General features: G+C 37.9%; 1 protein-coding gene across 1 annotated transcript in view; it reads left to right on the top strand.

Moving 5' to 3' along the window:
* Positions 1–20,862, top strand: part of CFAP47 (cilia and flagella associated protein 47) — a 587,956-nt gene that overhangs the window by 383,597 nt on the left and 183,497 nt on the right. The window contains exons 51-53 of the mRNA XM_043569968.1: positions 3,302–3,436; positions 13,977–14,111; positions 19,102–19,236. Of these exons, the coding sequence (XP_043425903.1) occupies positions 3,302–3,436; positions 13,977–14,111; positions 19,102–19,236 (405 nt within the window). The remainder of the gene's footprint in view (positions 1–3,301; positions 3,437–13,976; positions 14,112–19,101; positions 19,237–20,862) is intronic.

A 20,862-nucleotide genomic window follows, 5' to 3' on the forward strand; every position in this document is an offset into this window, starting at 1 on the left:
GGAGTTGGGGAGAGAATCTTAGGCAGACTCCACACTCATCACAGAGCCGGATGCAGAGCGCAATTCCATGACCCTGGGATCATGACCTCAGCCGAAATAGAGTGCGATGCTCCACCAACTGAGCCACCCAGGAATCCCTAAGGGTGCTTTTTAAACACTTTTATTGTGGTTTACCTGACATACAGTAAGCTATGCATATTTAAAGTATATATTTTGAGTTTTAACACATGCATACAGCCATGAATCCATGGTTACAAATCAGATAATGAATATAGGTCACCACAAAAAGTCTCCTTGTGTCCATTTTTAATCCTTTTACCCTCCTCTTCCCTCATGGCATAAGATACCTTTGCCCTCGGCAACATTTCTGTTTTCTGTCACTATATATGCATTTAATAGCATTGTATATGAATGAAATCATAAGGTTTAACCCTTTTGGGGAATTGTTTTCTTTTCTGCAATATAATTATTTTAAGATCCATCCACACAGTACATGTATCAATACTTTATTCTGTTTATTACTGAGTCGTAGTCCATGAAATAGATACGCCACAATATTTGGATCTTTTTACTTTTTGATGGACATTTGGGTTTTTCCGTCTTTTTGGTAGTTATCAATAAAGCTGATATGAACATTTATACATAAATCTGTGTGTGGGCATATACTTTCATTCATCTTGAGTAAATCACTTATATGTGGAATGCCTGGATAATATGGTAGTTGAATTTACAATGTTTAAAGGAGTAACTGCCAACAGTATCTCAACGAGATTGTCTCTCTTTCCATTCTCACTTGCAATGCATAAAAGTTCCAGTTTCTCTATACCCTTGACCATAGTTTGTAGGATTCGCCATTGCACTTTGATCGATTTTCATCTGTGTGTAGTTCAGTTGCAGTGTGGATTTACTCTACATTTCTGTAATGAATAATAATGTTGAGCATGTTTTCTTGCGCTTCTTTGTCATCTATACGTATTCTTGTGAAATGCTTTTTCAACTCTTTTGCCCATCCCTTGTCCTACATTGGGTTGTTTGTTTTCTTATTGCTGAATATTTAGGCTTTTTAAAATTTTTTCTCGTACATGGTTTTTGTTTTTGTTTTCCAGATATGTGCTTTAAAATTTTTTTCTCCCAGTCTGTGGTTTTCGTTTTAATTTTCTTAATGGTGTCCATCGAATAACGGAGGTTTTTTCTCTAGCTCTATTGAGGTATAATTGACAAATAAAAGTTCTATACATTTAAGATGTACACTGTGATGATTTCATATATGTTTACATCGTGAAGTGGTTACAAAAATTTCAATTATAATGGAACGCTGTTTATGACTTTTCTCTTACATGATTTCCCTTCTTTAAAATGGAAATAATACATAATACTCAATGGTGAAAAACTGAGAGCTTTTCCCCTAAGGTCAGGAGTAAGACAGGGGGTTCCACTCTCACCACTTTTCTTCAACTTTGTACTAGAAGTCCTACCCACAGCAGGTAGACAACATAAAGAAATATGTGACAACCGGGGCACCTGGGTGGATCAGTTGTTTAATGTCCAACTTTGGCTCAGGTCATGATCTCACAGTTGGTGAGTTTGACCCCTCTATCGGGCTCTGTGCTGGCAGCTTAGAGCCTAGAGCCTGCTCTGGATTCTGTGTTCCCTCTCTCGCTCTACCCCTTCCCTGCTCACATTCTGTCCCTCTTGCTCTCAAAAATTAGTAAACATTAATAAATAATATTTTAAAATACAAGAGAAACAAATGGCATCGAAGTTGGTAAAGAAGAAATAGAACTCTTGTAATTTACAGAAGCCATGGTAACTCTATGTAAAAAAACACTAAAGGTTCTACCAAGACACTACTAGAACTGATGAATGAATTCAGTAAATGTTAATTTTGCAGGATCCAAATCAATGACGGAATCTATTTTATTCCTATACACCAAAAATGAAGCAGCAGAAAGAGAATTTAAGAAAACAATACCATTTACCATTGTACCAAAAACAATAATGATATAGCCTATAAAGGGTTAGTATCCAAGATATATAAGGAACTTCTACAACTCAATAACCAGAATCTAAATAATCCAATTTAAAAATGGGCAGTAGGGGCGCCTGGGTGGCGCAGTCGGTTAAGCGTCCGACTTCAGCCAGGTCACGATCTCGCGGTCCGTGAGTTCGAGCCCCGCGTCGGGCTCTGGGCTGATGGCTCAGAGCCTGGAGCCTGTTTCCGATTCTGTGTCTCCCTCTCTCTCTGCCCCTCCCCCATTCATGCTCTGTCTCTCTCTGTCCCAAAAATAAATAAACATTGAAAAAAAAAAAAAAAAAAAAAAAAAAAAAATGGGCAGTAGATGTAAACAAACATTCCTCCAAAGAAGACATGCAGTTGGCAAACAGACACATGAAAAGTTGTTCCACATCATTCAGCAACAGGGAATTACAAACCAAAACTACAAGGAGATACCACTTCACATCTGTCTCACAGCCCCTCTCAGCCATGATGTCTGCCCCTGCTAGGGACCTGCCAGAAGACACACCTGTCTGTGTCCCTGAGGCAGGTCCTTCAGCCTTGGTCCAACTGCAGATCTTGAAATGGCCTTGTAGCTCTCAGCCATGGTCCGGGAACCCTCGTCTGGGGAGATGTGCTTGTGCATGCCCCAGAATTAGGCTCATAGACCAGGGTCTGTCTGCACATCTGGGAGCAGCCCTATAATCCAGGTTCAGCCCCTCATCGCTGCTGTCTGGAAGCAGTCCTGCCTGCCCAGGGACCCAGAGGGTGACACGCCCATACATATTCTGTGGCCAGGCCTGCCAACCTCAAGCCCACTGCAGATTCTGAAGCAGTCTGTGACCTGGCTCTAGCCCATCTCAGCCACAGTCTGGGGACAATCCTGCCCACTCAGAGATGCGTAAACTGTTGGAAGCACTCCCGGAGCCCCAGATGGAGTCAGTGTAATACCAGGGACATTTTGTACTATCCAGTGTCACCAGCTGCCACCAGTGTCACGTCCAATTCACATTTGGGCAAACTGAGGGGCACAGCTGGTAACAGACAGCCCCAGTTGTAAACCTACGTATGACACTACTTTGTAAATAAAAACTGACCATCACTTATACTTAAAATAAATATTAATGGATTTTCCATTAAATTGTTCTGTACCACCATCAGGTTTAAATCTGGTACTAACACCTACAATTTGTGTTTGGTTCCTTATTAGTTTCACACTAAAGCATGTTTAATACCTAAAATTGACCTTTCCTTTTAGAAAACAAATCCCTAGTTAATATAGCATCTCGTACCGATGTGTTGTAGGCGCAATCTCATTTTCTGTTAAAAGAAGACAAGAGGATGAATCTCAGGAAGAACCAGATCAACATGACATTCGAGTACCCTCCTTTCAGAAATCAGTATCAGAACTATCCCCCCAAATTGATGAGGAAGACCCAGGTAAGTTTATGATTAAGGAGAGTTTCATGATCGCTCTTCAGTCATTCCCTTTTAAATTAATTAATACTTTACATTCACAATATATATACAAAGGTGTGTTGCATATAACTGTAAGAATCTTCTTGTATTAGTTCCAGATAACTTTACATAATTTACTTTCTAGATTTCTATAGCTATTACCATTCATAAGGTTATAATACTTCACGTGAAGGCTGCTTGCTCTTTCATAAGTGAACAACATTATGTATATTTCTTATCAAACAAAAAATTATAGTACATTTCTGATAAAATGTTAATGAGTACATTATTTTAACAATGTAACATGCTTTTCTTCAGCCTAGCAGATGATAGCAACCTTCCTCATATGTAGAAGCAAATCAGTCCTATTATTCTTCCTTCCAGTGATCTAAAGCTTTATTGGAACGTTGTTAAACATCATATCTTTTTAGTAGAAATTCAAAGGAAATTGAGATAATGGAGAATTAGAAGGGTAGGGCAGATTTCCTGGAGAATGGGTGACTGAATTCTCTGAAGGGTGAGTAGCAGGGACTTAAGAGGGCGTTAGAGAATGAGTCAACAACAGCAAAGCTGTAGAGACAATGAGGTATATCAAAGAAGAAATCTTTATGGAATCACTTTGTGTTTGGTCGGGATTCTTCAGTAAAACAGACACTACCATAATGTAATGTAATGTGAATAGGCACGCACATACATATATAGATATACACACATATGGAGAGACAGACAAAGACAGAAAGATAGAGAGATTGAGATTTTAAAGAATCGGCTGACACGATTGTGGGGATTGGCAAGTAAAAAATCTGTAGGTCAAGCAAGCAGGGCAGAAAATCAGGTAAGAGTTGGTATTGCAATCTTGGGTCCATCTTCCCCAGCTGTGCCAGGCAGGCTGCAAGGTCAGGCAGGTTTTCTGTTTCAGGCTTGACTAAGAATTGCTTCTTCTTCAGGTGACCTCAGGTATTTTTCCTTAGCTTGGAACTGAAAAAAATTTAAAATACTTGTCCATATTTGCTTCTTTCAAGTCTGCATTTTGTTTTTTTTTTAAATTTTTTTTTTCAACGTTTATTTATTTTTGGGACAGAGAGAGACAGAGCATGAACGGGGGAGGGGCAGAGAGAGAGGGAGACACAGAATCGGAAACAGGCTCCAGGCTCCGAGCCATCAGCCCAGAGCCTGACGTGGGGCTGGAACTCACGGAGCGCGAGATCGTGACCTGGCTGAAGTCGGATGCTTAACCGACTGTGCCACCCAGGCGCCCCTCAAGTCTGCATTTTGTGAAAAGCAGTCTCCCCCATTTTATTTTTCGTTTTTGTTTTTTTTTTTTAATTTTTTTTCAACGTTTATTTATTTTTGGGACAGAGAGAGACAGAGCATGAACGGGCGAGGGGCAGAGAGAGAGGGAGACACAGAATTGGAAACAGGCTCCAGGCTCTGAGCCATCAGCCCAGAGCCCGACGTGGGGCCCGAACTCACAGACCGCCAGATCCTGACCTGGCTGAAGTCGGACGCTTAACCGACTGCACCACCCAGGTGCCCCTTATTTTTCGGATGAGGCCTATGGATGCTTTTTAATATGAAAATTCATTTTTTATGTAGAAATTATTTCTAGAAATGTTTAAAGTAAAATTAACAAAATAAGTGAAGGCTTTACATGGAGGCTTAAGAAGCCACCTGGACAGTGCAGTGAATAGAAACAAATGAGGAAATAGTAGCATTTGATATCATTGAAATAGACATGAATTTTGGAACAGAGAGATGTACATCGATAGAGGTGACATATAAGATAGATAGATAGATACATACATACATACATAGTTAGATATATTGATAGTTTCAATATATGGATATGTTCTAGATATGTAAATATGATGACTTCATTAATTTTCCTGCATTCATTATCTCATTCATGATATTGCCTGCTGCTGCAAAGATACCCATAGTTGGCTGTGAACTTCCCTTACACATGCTGCTTATATAGTACATTCAGGTAGGGGTGACGCTTCTCAAATCCTATTCTTATCCTGTTCAGCGTTGTTCAGAATAATATCTAATATAAAGTGTGCCATTTATGTATTTAACAGAAAGGGAGTGCGTAAGCAGGAAAGAGGGTCAGGGTGAGAGAGAGAGGGAGAGATTCTTAAGCAGGCCCCACACTTAGCACAAAGACTAATGCAGAGCTAAATTCCATGACCCTGGGATCATGACCTCAGCTGAAATAGAGTGGGATGCTCAACCAACTGAGCCAGCCAGGCATCCCAAAGTGTGCTTTTTAAGCACTTTCATTGAGATTATTTGACATAAAATAAGCTATGCATATTTAAAGTATATACTTGAGTTTTAACACGTGCATATAGCCATGAATCCATTGTTACAAATCAGATAATGAATATAGGTCACCCCACAAAGTTTCCTCTTGTCTCTTTTTAATGCTTTTACCCTCCTCTCCCCTCACGCCACAAGCTACCCTTGCCCTAGGCAATCATTTCTCTGTTTTCTGTCACTATATATACATTTCATAGCGTTGTATATAAACTAAACCACACAGTTTAACCCTTTTAAGGGATTGTTTTCCTTTATGCAACATAATTATTTTAAGATCCATCCACAGAGTGCATGTATCAATACTTTATTCCTTTTATTACTGAGTCGTAGTCCATGGAATGGATAAGCCACAATATGCTGCTGTACTTGCCTTTGATGGACATTTGGGTTTTTCCACTTTTTTTGGTAGTTATCAGTAAAGCTGATATGAACATTTATACATAAATCTGTGTGTGGGCATATACTTTCATTCATCTTGAGTAAATCACTTATATGTGGAATGCCTGGATAATATGGTAGTTGAATTTACAATGTTTAAAGGAGTAACTGCCAACAGTATCTCAACGAGATTGTCTCTCTTTCCATTCTCACTTGCACTGCATAAAAGTTCCAGTTCCTCTATACCCTTGACCATAGTTTGTAGGATTGGCCATTGCAATTTGATCGATTTTCATCTGTGTGTAGTTCAGTTGCAGTGTGGATTTACTCTACATTTCTGTAATGAATAATAATGTTGAGCATGTTTTCTTGTGCTTTTTTGACATCTATAGGTCTTCTAACGATATGCTTTTTCAAATCTTTTGCCCATCATTTCCTGTATGTTGGGTGGTTTCTTTTCTTATTGCTCAATTTTTAGGCTTTGAGCCTAAAAAAACATTTATTCTGGATGCATGTTTTTTTTTTTTCAGATATGTGGTTTAAAATTTTTTCTTCCAATTTGTGATTTTGTTTTAATTTTCTTAATGGTGTCTATCGAATTACAGAAGTTTTTTTCCTACCTATATTGACGGATAATTGAAAATAAAAATTGTATACATTTAAGATGTTCACTGTGACGATATGATATATGTATACATCCTGAACTGGTAACAGAAGTTTTCAGTTATAATGAAATGAAATTTATCACCTTTTTCTTGCATGAATCAGGAAGAAACATGTGTCCTTAATGGCAGTCTGGATTGTTGCTGCTTTAAAGTTTTGCCTCAGTAATGAAAGCATAGGTTCTTCCTAAGCAAAAAAGTAATCAGCCATCCTTTACAACAGAAATCTGAATCCTGTAGATTTTATTAATCCTTTTTGTCGTATATGTTACACATTTCAAAAATTTGTTATATAAACAGCAAACAGCATAAAACCACAGAAAAAGAAAATGGAGCCTAGAGGGCTACAGTTGGGCACTAGGCTACTATGCATTTTATCATAAAAATAAGGCGCTTAAATGGAGTAGAAAACAAGAGCTGTATTGTACATAGAATAAAAGCAGATATGGCCACAACACTGGACTCTTTATCTCTGTTCTTCATTAGCCACCAAATTTTGTTTTTCCACCTTGCCTTTTGGTCCCCCAGAGAGAAAATACAACAAAAGAAAATGAGTTAGGAAGGTGGTTAAAATGAAGTAAGAAAAAGATAGAAGAAGGAAGGATTAGCAGAGATTTCCTCAGGCTTTCCTCTTTAGTCTTGCCACTCAGATTTCATAGGATGGTATAGTAGAGAAACAAAACAGTGAAAATTCATTCAATCATGTGTGGTATAATGTGCGTAGAGCAGATATGTATGAAAACACTTCTTGACAGAATTCATGTCCCTCCAAGAAATTCACAAGTTGATACAAGCCCAGCCATACAGAAAATTTCCTTAAACACAGTATTCCTCATTAGCAATAGGGAGTGGTGAAGCATGAAGCCAATGGAAGGAAGAGGGTGGGTGTAGGGAGACCAAGTGCAAAGAGGCCAAAGACCTTGCCAGGTTTAACTGTTGTCATGGAAACTTGTTTTTGGAAGTTTTCTAAGGGGTGAAATAGTTTACATAATCAGTGGGCAGTATCTGAAACCTATTACTCTAGGCCAAAAATAAATGTTTTGTAAGTATGTGAGTTACTTTGCTATTTTTCCACGCAAAAGCCCACTTATTCTGTGGTGTATTTGGTGATATTTAGGCATGACTTAATATGCCATTTTCCGTATTCTACGTTTGGTAAATACATTTATGTATTATTTATGCCTTTGTCACTTACTATGTGACCTGGAGTGAGTTACCCAACCTTCTCTACAGCCCAGCTTGCTGAACTTGAAAATGAGTCCAGTGAGGAATTAATTTATACGTTTATTAAAGGAGTTCAATAGGTAATGAATGGGAGGCATTTAGCATATACCTAACACAGAGTAAGCATTCAATAAATGATTTCACATTGTTTTCAAAAGGCTAACCACTGGTACTAAATTGCATTGCTCAGGCTTTAAACTTGAGTCTGATATTGACGTTTTACAAGATAGTATGAAATTAGGGAAAAACAATTCCTAATGAAAACCAAACTATATACTAGGAAATGTTGGTTTGACTGTTTAAAATACATTTTGAAAAAATCAAACCCGTAGAGTGTTTAGCAGAGGGGAGAAAATCCATTTGTCAGAATAAAAGCTTGATCTATTGAAAATATAATAGCTATAATTATGATCCCTATTAGATTTTTTTTGGTAACACTCATTTCAGATAAACTGAAAACCTCCATTAAGTCAATAATGCTGTATCTTAGAGAGTTGCTTTGTACACTATTATGTCTTGTATACCTATAGTTTTTCCAAAGCAGTCCTTTAGTTTTCCTGTCATGCTTTTAAACTGAACCACCAACAATCAACCTTTTATTTACCTTTCTTCCCTTTGGGTTGGTTGGCCTTGGCCCAAACGGAGGAATATAGGGAGCAAAGGAATCACACGTGCCTAGTGTGGAAAAATATTATCATCTTTTGAAACACATATTTTCATAATCATTATTGATGGTATTTGGTTTGAAGGTTCATTGCTGATACTTACTGAGTCTAATGTTACTCTTTGCAATAAGTTTATAAGAATTTGACTGCTTGTCTCTTCTACCTTAGCTAATTCATAACCAAAAGTAAAAATGCAATTTAAAAATGTAACTGTTTAGGAAAAAAATTAAAATTATATTCCCAAGAACAAAGATTTTTAATTGGGAAAATAACTGTGCATAAATTAGTGGCATAATTCTAAGAAACATTGTTTCAAAGTGTTCTTTCAATTAAAAGATAAGCTACTAAATAGACCTATAATTCCATAGTTCTCTTCACTTATTTCTAAGTTTTAAGATAAATACTTAATTTCTCTTGTTGGTATCTAACATATGGTCTTGTTACACTCCTGTAGGGCTTTTGAATTGTTTTACAAATGATTGTTCCATTTCTCTTTGTTAAGGGACAATAAAAGTGTAATAACGTTTGGATGGGTGTGGGTGTATTGGAGAAAGAAGAAATGTGCTGAGTATACAAGTAGGCTGAAATGAGAAAGAATGGAGAATGTGTGCTTTTAAATCTTGAGACTAGTTCATCGTACTTGAAATATTGATTAGGTTTCCTTATTATTCCTTGCGCACGTTGTTTAACATTATGTAAGTTTATCCAAATCATGGTTTTATCTGACTGAATTGTTTTACTTAGGTCCATTTAAAATTTTTCAATACAAGTGTATAGAAATTTAACTGCTTTTGTTTGTTGACTTTGTATCCTGCATATTTAGTGAACGCATTTATTATTAGGTCTATCCTTTTTGTGTCCATGATCATTAAGGTTTTCTCCATATGAGATTGTGTCATCTGCAAACAGATAATTTTACTTCTTCCTTTCCAATATGGATACCTTTGCTACGTTTCCTTGCACACTTGCTCTGACTAGAAATTCCAGTATTATGTTGAGTAGAAGCCTAAACCAGAGACATCCTTATCTTGTTTCTAATCTTAAAGGAAAAAATTTCAGTCTTTTACCACTGGGAGTATAATATTAGCTGTTTGTTTTCACATATGGCTATTATCATTTTGAGAAAGTTCTATTCCTAATTTATTTTTGCCATGAACGTTTTGATGTGGAATTTTGTCAAACACTTTTATCCATCAATCAAGATTATCATGTGTTTTTTTTTTTCATTCTGTCAATGTGCTACAGTACACTCACTGATTTTTGTATGTTGAACCACCATTCATTCATTCCTTCATTCTTTGTTGAAATAAAAACCATTTAACTATGGTATAGAATCTTTTTGGTATGCTGCTGAATTCGATTTGCTACTATTTAGTTGAAAAGTTTTGTATCAGTGTTCATCAGGGATATTGGATTTTAATTTTCTTTTCTTGCCCTATCTTTGTCTGCTTTTGTATCACGGTGGTGCTAGCCTCCTAGAATGAGGCTATGTTTTCCCTCCTCTATCAATTTTTAAGTTTTTGAGAAAAAGAAGATAGTGATTCTTCTTTAAGTATTTGGTAGAATTCAACAATGAAGCCATCTCGTCCTGGGCTTGTCTTTGTGGGAAGAGTTTTTGTTACGAATTCAGTGTCCTTGTTAGATTTATGTCTATTCTGTTTTTCTTTTATTCATGAGCATTTTTAGTAGATTGTGTGTTTCTCGGATATTGTCCATATCATCTAAGTTACCCAATTTGGGGGGCATATGGTGGTTCATTGTAGTCTCTTATAAAGCTTTTCATTTTGGAGAAAACAATGCAATGTCCCCACTTTTTTCCTGAATTTATTAATTGGGAGTCTTCATTTCTTTTTTCTTAATCACTTGAAAATTCTGCCAGTGATGTTGACCTTTTCAAAGAGAGAAACTTTCTGGTTTTTGCTTTTCTCTTCTCTGTTTTATTTACCTCTACTCTGATCTTTATCATTTCCTTTCTTCTGCTAGTTTTGGGTTGAATTTGCTTTTTCTTTTTCTAGTTCTGTATTGTGTGCAGTTAGGTTGTTGATTTTAGGTTGTTCTTTTTAACATATGCTTTTGCTGCTATGAGTTGCCCTCTTAGTGTTGCTTTCACTGCATCACACCAGTTTCGTATGCTGTGTTCTCATTGTCAATCATCTATATAGTTTCAGACTTCTATTTTTTTCCAAGTTTTTTTTGAAATATTGGTTAAAAGTATGTTGTTTAGTGTCCAAATTTGTGACATTCCTTTTTTCCTTATGTTACTGATTATAATTTCATGCCATTGTGATGAGGCAACATGCTTTCTATGATTTAAATCTTTTTCAGTTATTAAGATATGCCTTGTGGCCTCACATGTGATCCATTCTGGACAGTGTCCAAAGTTGATTTAAGAAGTTGGATACTCCATTGTTGATGGGTGGATGTTCTATATGAGCCAGTTAGGTCTAGTGGTTCTAAGTGATGGTCACATCCTATGTGTCTTTATTGGTATTCTGTCTAGTTGTTCTGTCCATTAAGAGGTATTGGGGCACCTGTGTGGCTCAGTTGGATTGGTATCCGACTCTTGACTTCAGCTCAGGTCGTGATCCCAGGGTTGTGGGATTGAGCCCCACATCAGATTCCATGCTGAGTGTGGAGCCTGCTTTGGATCCTTTCTCTCTCTCTCTCCTCTTCCCCTCTCCCCTACTCAGGTATTCTCTTTGTCACTCTCCTAAAATATATAAGTAAGTCAATAAACACACAAATACAAAAAAAGAAAAAATGAGAAAAGTAAACATACTCATAACATGATATGGCAATCATACATCTTTGTATTTCCCCAAATGAATTGAAAGTTTATGCGCATCCAAATATCTGCTGGTAAATGTTAATAACAGCTTTATTCATAGTTGCCAAATTATGGGGAAAACTACAATGTCATATAATAGATAAATGGTTAAAGAGTGGTATATCTATACATTGGGTTATTTATCAGTGATAAAAACAGTAACCTATCAGACCACAAAGAATATGGGGGAAACGTAAATGTATATTGCTAAGTAAAAGAGGTAAATCTAAGAAGGCTACATATTGTATGATTCTAACTATATGACATTCTAGAAGAGGTAAAAGATCAGTGGTTGACAGTTCTTTATACGTTGGGTGGAAGGGATGAATGAGTATTGTACACGGGATTTTTAGGGCAGTGAAACTATTCTACACGATACTGTAATGGTAGGTACGTGAAATTACATATTTGCCAAAGCCATAGAATGTATAACACAAAAAAATTAGCCAGAATGCACTCTATGGACTTTACTTAATAATAGTATATCATTACTGGCTCAACATTTAAGTAATATATCACAATAATTCAAGATGTTTATAGTAGGCAATGTAAGGGGGGATATATGGGAACTCTGTACTTTCCACTCATTTTACTGTAAACATAAAAGTGTTCAAAAAATTAAATGTTTTAATTGAGTTTTTAAAAAGTATGGACTTAGAACCAGAATGCACATCTACACATTCTGCCTGTATTATACTGAGCCGACTGACTTTGGGGAAGCTACTGAACTATCTTGTATCAGTTTACCTTCTCTAAAATGGAAATAATATATCACACTCAATGGTGAAAAACAGCTTTCCCCCTAAGATCAGAAGTGAGACAGGGATATCTACCCTCACCACTTTTCTTCAACATAGTACTAGACCCCTAGCCACAGCAGTTAGACAACATAAAGATATAAATGGCATCCAGGGATACCTTGGTGGGTCATTGGGTTAGGGTCCAACTTCAGCTCAGCTCATGATCTCACAGTTCGTGAGTTTGAGCCCTGCATCGGGCTCTGTGCTGATAGCTTAGACCCTAGAGCCTGCTTTGGATTCTGTGTTTCCCTTTCTCTCTACCCCTTCTCCATTCATATTCTTTCCATCTCGCTCTCAAAAATAAATAAACATTAATAAATAATTTCAAAAAATAAAAAAAGAAAGAAATGGCGTCCAATTTGGTAAAGAAGAAATAAAACTCTCACAATTTGCAGATGACATGATACTCTATGTAGCAAACCCTAACGAACGGCTCTACCAGAAAAGTAATAGAACTGATGAATGAATTCTGTAAATGTTAATTTTGCAGGATTCAGATCTATGTATGGTATCTATTGCATTCCTATATGCTAATAATGAAGCAGCAGAAAGAGAAATTAACAAAACAGTCCTATTTACAATGGTACCAAAAACAATAATGACATATCCAATAAAGGGTTAGTATCCAAGATATATAAAGAACTTCTACAACTCAATAACCAGAAACTAATCCAATTTAAAAATGGGCAGTAGATGTGAACAGACATTTCTCCAAAGAAGACATCCAGATGGCAAACAGACACATGAAAAGTTGTTCCACATCATTCAGCAACAGGGAATTACAAACCAAAACTACAAGGAGATTCCACTTCACATCTGTCTCACAGCCCCTCTCAGCCGTGATGTCTGCCCCTGCTAGGGACCTGCCAGAAGACACACCTGTCTGTGTCCCTGAGGCAGGTCCTTTAGCCTTGGTCTAACTGCAGATCTTGAAATGGCCCTGTAACTCTCAGCCATGGTCCGGGAACCCTCATCTGGGGAGATGTGCTTGTGCATGCCCCAGAATTAGGCTCATAGACCAGGGTCTGTCTGCACATCTGGGAGCAGCCCTATAATCCAGGTTCAGCCCCTCATCGCTGCTGTCTGGAAGCAGTCCTGCCTGCCCAGGGACCCAGAGGGTGACACGCCCATACATATTCTGTGGCCAGGCCTGCCAACCTCAAGCCCACTGCAGATTCTGAAGCAGTCTGTGACCTGGCTCTAGCCCATCTCAGCCACAGTCTGGGGACAATCCTGCCCACTCAGAGATGCGTAAACTGTTGGAAGCACTCCCGGAGCCCCAGATGGAGTCAGTGTAATACCAGGGACATTTTGTACTATCCAGTGTCACCAGCTGCCACCAGTGTCACGTCCAATTCACATTTGGGCAAACTGAGGGACACAGCTGGTAACAGCCCCAGTTGTGAACCTACGTATGACACTACTTTGTAAATAAAAACTGACCATCACTTATACTTAAAATAAATATTAATGGATTTTCCATTAAATTGTTCTGTACCACCATCAAGTTTAAATCTGGTACTAACACCTACAATTTGTGTTTGGTTCCTTATTAGTTTCACACTAAAGCATGTTTAATACCTAAAATTGACCTTTCCTTTTAGAAAACAAATCCCTAGTGAATATAGCATCTTGTACTTGTAGGTGCAATCTCATTTTCTGTTAAAAGAAGACAAGAGGATGAATCTCAGGACGAACCAGACCAAGATGATAATCAAGTATCCTCCTTTCAGAAATCCTTATCACAACCATCCCCCCAAAATAATGATGAGGACTCAGGTAAGTTTATGATTAAGGAGAGTTTCATGATCACTCTTCAGTCATTCCCTCTTAAATGAGTAGATACTTTACATTCACAATATATATACAAAGGTGTGTTGCATATACCTGTAAGAATTTTCTTGTAATAGCTCTGAATTAACTTTACATAATTTACTTTCTTGATTTGTACAGCAATTAACATTCATAAGAGTATAATATTTCATTGAAGATTGCTTATTCTTTCATAAGTGAACCACTTTATATGTATTTCTTACTAAACGAAAACTTAGACTACATTTCTGATAAAATGTTAATGAGTAAATTATTTTAACAGTGTAACATGCTTTTCTTCAGCCTACCAGATGATAGCAACCTTCCTCATATGTGGGAGAAAATCAGTGCCATTATTTTTCCTTCTAGTAATCTAAAGCTTTTGGAATGTTGTTAAACATCATATCTTTTTAGTAGAAATTCAAAGGAAATTGAGAATAATGGAGAATTGGAAAGGACAGGGCAGATTTCCTGGAGAATGGGTGACTGAATTCTCTGAAGGATGAGTAACAAGGACTTAAGAGGGCATTAGAAAAGCTGTGGAGACAGTGAGGTATATCAAAGAAATCTTTATGGAATGACTTTGTGTTTAGTCGGGATTCTTCAGTAAAACAGACACTACCATAATGTAATGTAATGTAATGTAATGTAATGTAATGTAATGTAATGTAATGTAAATAGGCACATGCATACACACATACAAATATATATGTATGTATACATATGGAGAGACAGAGAGAGAGAAATTGAGATTTTAAAGAATTGGCTGACATGATTGTGGGGATTGGCAAGTGAAAAATCTGTAGGTCAAGCAAGCAGGGCAGAGAATTAGGTAAGAGTTGGTATTGCAGTCTTGGGTCCAAATTCCCCAGCTGTGCCAGACAGGCTGCAAGGTCAGGCAGGTTTTCTGTGTCAGTCTTGACCAAGAATTGCTTCTTCTTCAGGTAACCTCAGGTATTCTTCCTTAGCTTGGAACTTCAAAAAAATTTTACAAATACTTGTGAACATTTGCCTCTTACCACTCTGCATTTTTGTGAAAAGCAATCTTCCCCATTTCATTTCTCGGATGAAGCCTAAGGGTGCTTTTTTATATGAAAATTCATTATTTTACATAGAAATTATTTCTAAAAATAAGTTTAAGGTAAAATTAACAAAATAAATGAAGGCTTTACATGGAGACTTAATAAGTCACCTCCACGGTAAAATGAATCCAAACAAATGAGGAGATGGTTGCATTTGATATCAGTGAAATAGACATGAATTTATGGAACAGAGAGGTGTAAATGGATAGAGGTGACAGATAAGTAGGTAGGTAGGTAGGTAGGTAGATAGATAGATAGATAGATAGATAGATAGATAGATGGATTCAAGTGTTCTGAATACCTAAATATGATGGCTTCATTAAGTTTCCTGCATTTATTATCTCATTTATGATATTGCTTACTGCAGGAAAGATACCCATAGTTGACTGTGAACTGCCCTTACACATCCTGCTTATACAGTACATTCAGTTGGGGGTGACACTTCTCCTATCCTATTGTTATCCTGTTCAGCAGTAGGTAGTATACTTTCTAATATAGAGTATGCTGTTTGTTTGTTTGTTTGTTTATTTTAAGAGAGAGAGGGAGAGCATGACCAGGAGAGAGGGTCAGAGTGGGAGTTGGGGAGAGAATCTTAGGCAGACTCCACACTCATCACAGAGCCGGATGCAGAGCGCAATTCCATGACCCTGGGATCATGACCTCAGCCGAAATAGAGTGCGATGCTCCACCAACTGAGCCACCCAGGAATCCCTAAGGGTGCTTTTTAAACACTTTTATTGTGGTTTACCTGACATACAGTAAGCTATGCATATTTAAAGTATATATTTTGAGTTTTAACACATGCATACAGCCATGAATCCATGGTTACAAATCAGATAATGAATATAGGTCACCACAAAAAGTCTCCTTGTGTCCATTTTTAATCCTTTTACCCTCCTCTTCCCTCATGGCATAAGATACCTTTGCCCTCGGCAACATTTCTGTTTTCTGTCACTATATATGCATTTAATAGCATTGTATATGAATGAAATCATAAGGTTTAACCCTTTTGGGGAATTGTTTTCTTTTCTGCAATATAATTATTTTAAGATCCATCCACACAGTACATGTATCAATACTTTATTCTGTTTATTACTGAGTCGTAGTCCATGAAATAGATACGCCACAATATTTGGATCTTTTTACTTTTTGATGGACATTTGGGTTTTTCCGTCTTTTTGGTAGTTATCAATAAAGCTGATATGAACATTTATACATAAATCTGTGTGTGGGCATATACTTTCATTCATCTTGAGTAAATCACTTATATGTGGAATGCCTGGATAATATGGTAGTTGAATTTACAATGTTTAAAGGAGTAACTGCCAACAGTATCTCAACGAGATTGTCTCTCTTTCCATTCTCACTTGCAATGCATAAAAGTTCCAGTTTCTCTATACCCTTGACCATAGTTTGTAGGATTCGCCATTGCACTTTGATCGATTTTCATCTGTGTGTAGTTCAGTTGCAGTGTGGATTTACTCTACATTTCTGTAATGAATAATAATGTTGAGCATGTTTTCTTGCGCTTCTTTGTCATCTATACGTATTCTTGTGAAATGCTTTTTCAACTCTTTTGCCCATCCCTTGTCCTACATTGGGTTGTTTGTTTTCTTATTGCTGAATATTTAGGCTTTTTAAAATTTTTTCTCGTACATGGTTTTTGTTTTTGTTTTCCAGATATGTGCTTTAAAATTTTTTTCTCCCAGTCTGTGGTTTTCGTTTTAATTTTCTTAATGGTGTCCATCGAATAACGGAGGTTTTTTCTCTAGCTCTATTGAGGTATAATTGACAAATAAAAGTTCTATACATTTAAGATGTACACTGTGATGATTTCATATATGTTTACATCGTGAAGTGGTTACAAAAATTTCAATTATAATGGAACGCTGTTTATGACTTTTCTCTTACATGATTTCCCTTCTTTAAAATGGAAATAATACATAATACTCAATGGTGAAAAACTGAGAGCTTTTCCCCTAAGGTCAGGAGTAAGACAGGGGGTTCCACTCTCACCACTTTTCTTCAACTTTGTACTAGAAGTCCTACCCACAGCAGGTAGACAACATAAAGAAATATGTGACAACCGGGGCACCTGGGTGGATCAGTTGTTTAATGTCCAACTTTGGCTCAGGTCATGATCTCACAGTTGGTGAGTTTGACCCCTCTATCGGGCTCTGTGCTGGCAGCTTAGAGCCTAGAGCCTGCTCTGGATTCTGTGTTCCCTCTCTCGCTCTACCCCTTCCCTGCTCACATTCTGTCCCTCTTGCTCTCAAAAATTAGTAAACATTAATAAATAATATTTTAAAATACAAGAGAAACAAATGGCATCGAAGTTGGTAAAGAAGAAATAGAACTCTTGTAATTTACAGAAGCCATGGTAACTCTATGTAAAAAAACACTAAAGGTTCTACCAAGACACTACTAGAACTGATGAATGAATTCAGTAAATGTTAATTTTGCAGGATCCAAATCAATGACGGAATCTATTTTATTCCTATACACCAAAAATGAAGCAGCAGAAAGAGAATTTAAGAAAACAATACCATTTACCATTGTACCAAAAACAATAATGATATAGCCTATAAAGGGTTAGTATCCAAGATATATAAGGAACTTCTACAACTCAATAACCAGAATCTAAATAATCCAATTTAAAAATGGGCAGTAGGGGCGCCTGGGTGGCGCAGTCGGTTAAGCGTCCGACTTCAGCCAGGTCACGATCTCGCGGTCCGTGAGTTCGAGCCCCGCGTCGGGCTCTGGGCTGATGGCTCAGAGCCTGGAGCCTGTTTCCGATTCTGTGTCTCCCTCTCTCTCTGCCCCTCCCCCATTCATGCTCTGTCTCTCTCTGTCCCAAAAATAAATAAACATTGAAAAAAAAAATAAAAAAAAAAAAAAAAAAATGGGCAGTAGATGTAAACAAACATTCCTCCAAAGAAGACATGCAGTTGGCAAACAGACACATGAAAAGTTGTTCCACATCATTCAGCAACAGGGAATTACAAACCAAAACTACAAGGAGATACCACTTCACATCTGTCTCACAGCCCCTCTCAGCCATGATGTCTGCCCCTGCTAGGGACCTGCCAGAAGACACACCTGTCTGTGTCCCTGAGGCAGGTCCTTCAGCCTTGGTCCAACTGCAGATCTTGAAATGGCCTTGTAGCTCTCAGCCATGGTCCGGGAACCCTCGTCTGGGGAGATGTGCTTGTGCATGCCCCAGAATTAGGCTCATAGACCAGGGTCTGTCTGCACATCTGGGAGCAGCCCTATAATCCAGGTTCAGCCCCTCATCGCTGCTGTCTGGAAGCAGTCCTGCCTGCCCAGGGACCCAGAGGGTGACACGCCCATACATATTCTGTGGCCAGGCCTGCCAACCTCAAGCCCACTGCAGATTCTGAAGCAGTCTGTGACCTGGCTCTAGCCCATCTCAGCCACAGTCTGGGGACAATCCTGCCCACTCAGAGATGCGTAAACTGTTGGAAGCACTCCCGGAGCCCCAGATGGAGTCAGTGTAATACCAGGGACATTTTGTACTATCCAGTGTCACCAGCTGCCACCAGTGTCACGTCCAATTCACATTTGGGCAAACTGAGGGGCACAGCTGGTAACAGACAGCCCCAGTTGTAAACCTACGTATGACACTACTTTGTAAATAAAAACTGACCATCACTTATACTTAAAATAAATATTAATGGATTTTCCATTAAATTGTTCTGTACCACCATCAGGTTTAAATCTGGTACTAACACCTACAATTTGTGTTTGGTTCCTTATTAGTTTCACACTAAAGCATGTTTAATACCTAAAATTGACCTTTCCTTTTAGAAAACAAATCCCTAGTTAATATAGCATCTCGTACCGATGTGTTGTAGGCGCAATCTCATTTTCTGTTAAAAGAAGACAAGAGGATGAATCTCAGGAAGAACCAGATCAACATGACATTCGAGTACCCTCCTTTCAGAAATCAGTATCAGAACTATCCCCCCAAATTGATGAGGAAGACCCAGGTAAGTTTATGATTAAGGAGAGTTTCATGATCGCTCTTCAGTCATTCCCTTTTAAATTAATTAATACTTTACATTCACAATATATATACAAAGGTGTGTTGCATATAACTGTAAGAATCTTCTTGTATTAGTTCCAGATAACTTTACATAATTTACTTTCTAGATTTCTATAGCTATTACCATTCATAAGGTTATAATACTTCACGTGAAGGCTGCTTGCTCTTTCATAAGTGAACAACATTATGTATATTTCTTATCAAACAAAAAATTATAGTACATTTCTGATAAAATGTTAATGAGTACATTATTTTAACAATGTAACATGCTTTTCTTCAGCCTAGCAGATGATAGCAACCTTCCTCATATGTAGAAGCAAATCAGTCCTATTATTCTTCCTTCCAGTGATCTAAAGCTTTATTGGAACGTTGTTAAACATCATATCTTTTTAGTAGAAATTCAAAGGAAATTGAGATAATGGAGAATTAGAAGGGTAGGGCAGATTTCCTGGAGAATGGGTGACTGAATTCTCTGAAGGGTGAGTAGCAGGGACTTAAGAGGGCGTTAGAGAATGAGTCAACAACAGCAAAGCTGTAGAGACAATGAGGTATATCAAAGAAGAAATCTTTATGGAATCACTTTGTGTTTGGTCGGGATTCTTCAGTAAAACAGACACTACCATAATGTAATGTAATGTGAATAGGCACGCACATACATATATAGATATACACACATATGGAGAGACAGACAAAGACAGAAAGATAGAGAGATTGAGATTTTAAAGAATCGGCTGACACGATTGTGGGGATTGGCAAGTAAAAAATCTGTAGGTCAAGCAAGCAGGGCAGAGAATCAGGTAAGAGTTGGTATTGCAATCTTGGGTCCATCTTCCCCAGCTGTGCCAGGCAGGCTGCAAGGTCAGGCAGGTTTTCTGTTTCAGGCTTGACTAAGAATTGCTTCTTCTTCAGGTGACCTCAGGTATTTTTCCTTAGCTTGGAACTGAAAAAAATTTAAAATACTTGTCCATATTTGCTTCTTTCAAGTCTGCATTTTGTTTTTTTTTTAAATTTTTTTTTTCAACGTTTATTTATTTTTGGGACAGAGAGAGACAGAGCATGAACGGGGGAGGGGCAGAGAGAGAGGGAGACACAGAATCGGAAACAGGCTCCAGGCTCCGAGCCATCAGCCCAGAGCCTGACGTGGGGCTGGAACTCACGGAGCGCGAGATCGTGACCTGGCTGAAGTCGGATGCTTAACCGACTGTGCCACCCAGGCGCCCCTCAAGTCTGCATTTTGTGAAAAGCAGTCTCCCCCATTTTATTTTTCGTTTTTGTTTTTTTTTTTTTAATTTTTTTTCAACGTTTATTTATTTTTGGGACAGAGAGAGACAGAGCATGAACGGGCGAGGGGCAGAGAGAGAGGGAGACACAGAATTGGAAACAGGCTCCAGGCTCTGAGCCATCAGCCCAGAGCCCGACGTGGGGCCCGAACTCACAGACCGCCAGATCCTGACCTGGCTGAAGTCGGACGCTTAACCGACTGCACCACCCAGGTGCCCCTTATTTTTCGGATGAGGCCTATGGATGCTTTTTAATATGAAAATTCATTTTTTATGTAGAAATTATTTCT

This window comes from Prionailurus bengalensis, chromosome X (genome assembly GCF_016509475.1).
Source record: "Prionailurus bengalensis isolate Pbe53 chromosome X, Fcat_Pben_1.1_paternal_pri, whole genome shotgun sequence".
Classification (NCBI taxonomy): domain Eukaryota; kingdom Metazoa; phylum Chordata; class Mammalia; order Carnivora; family Felidae; genus Prionailurus; species Prionailurus bengalensis.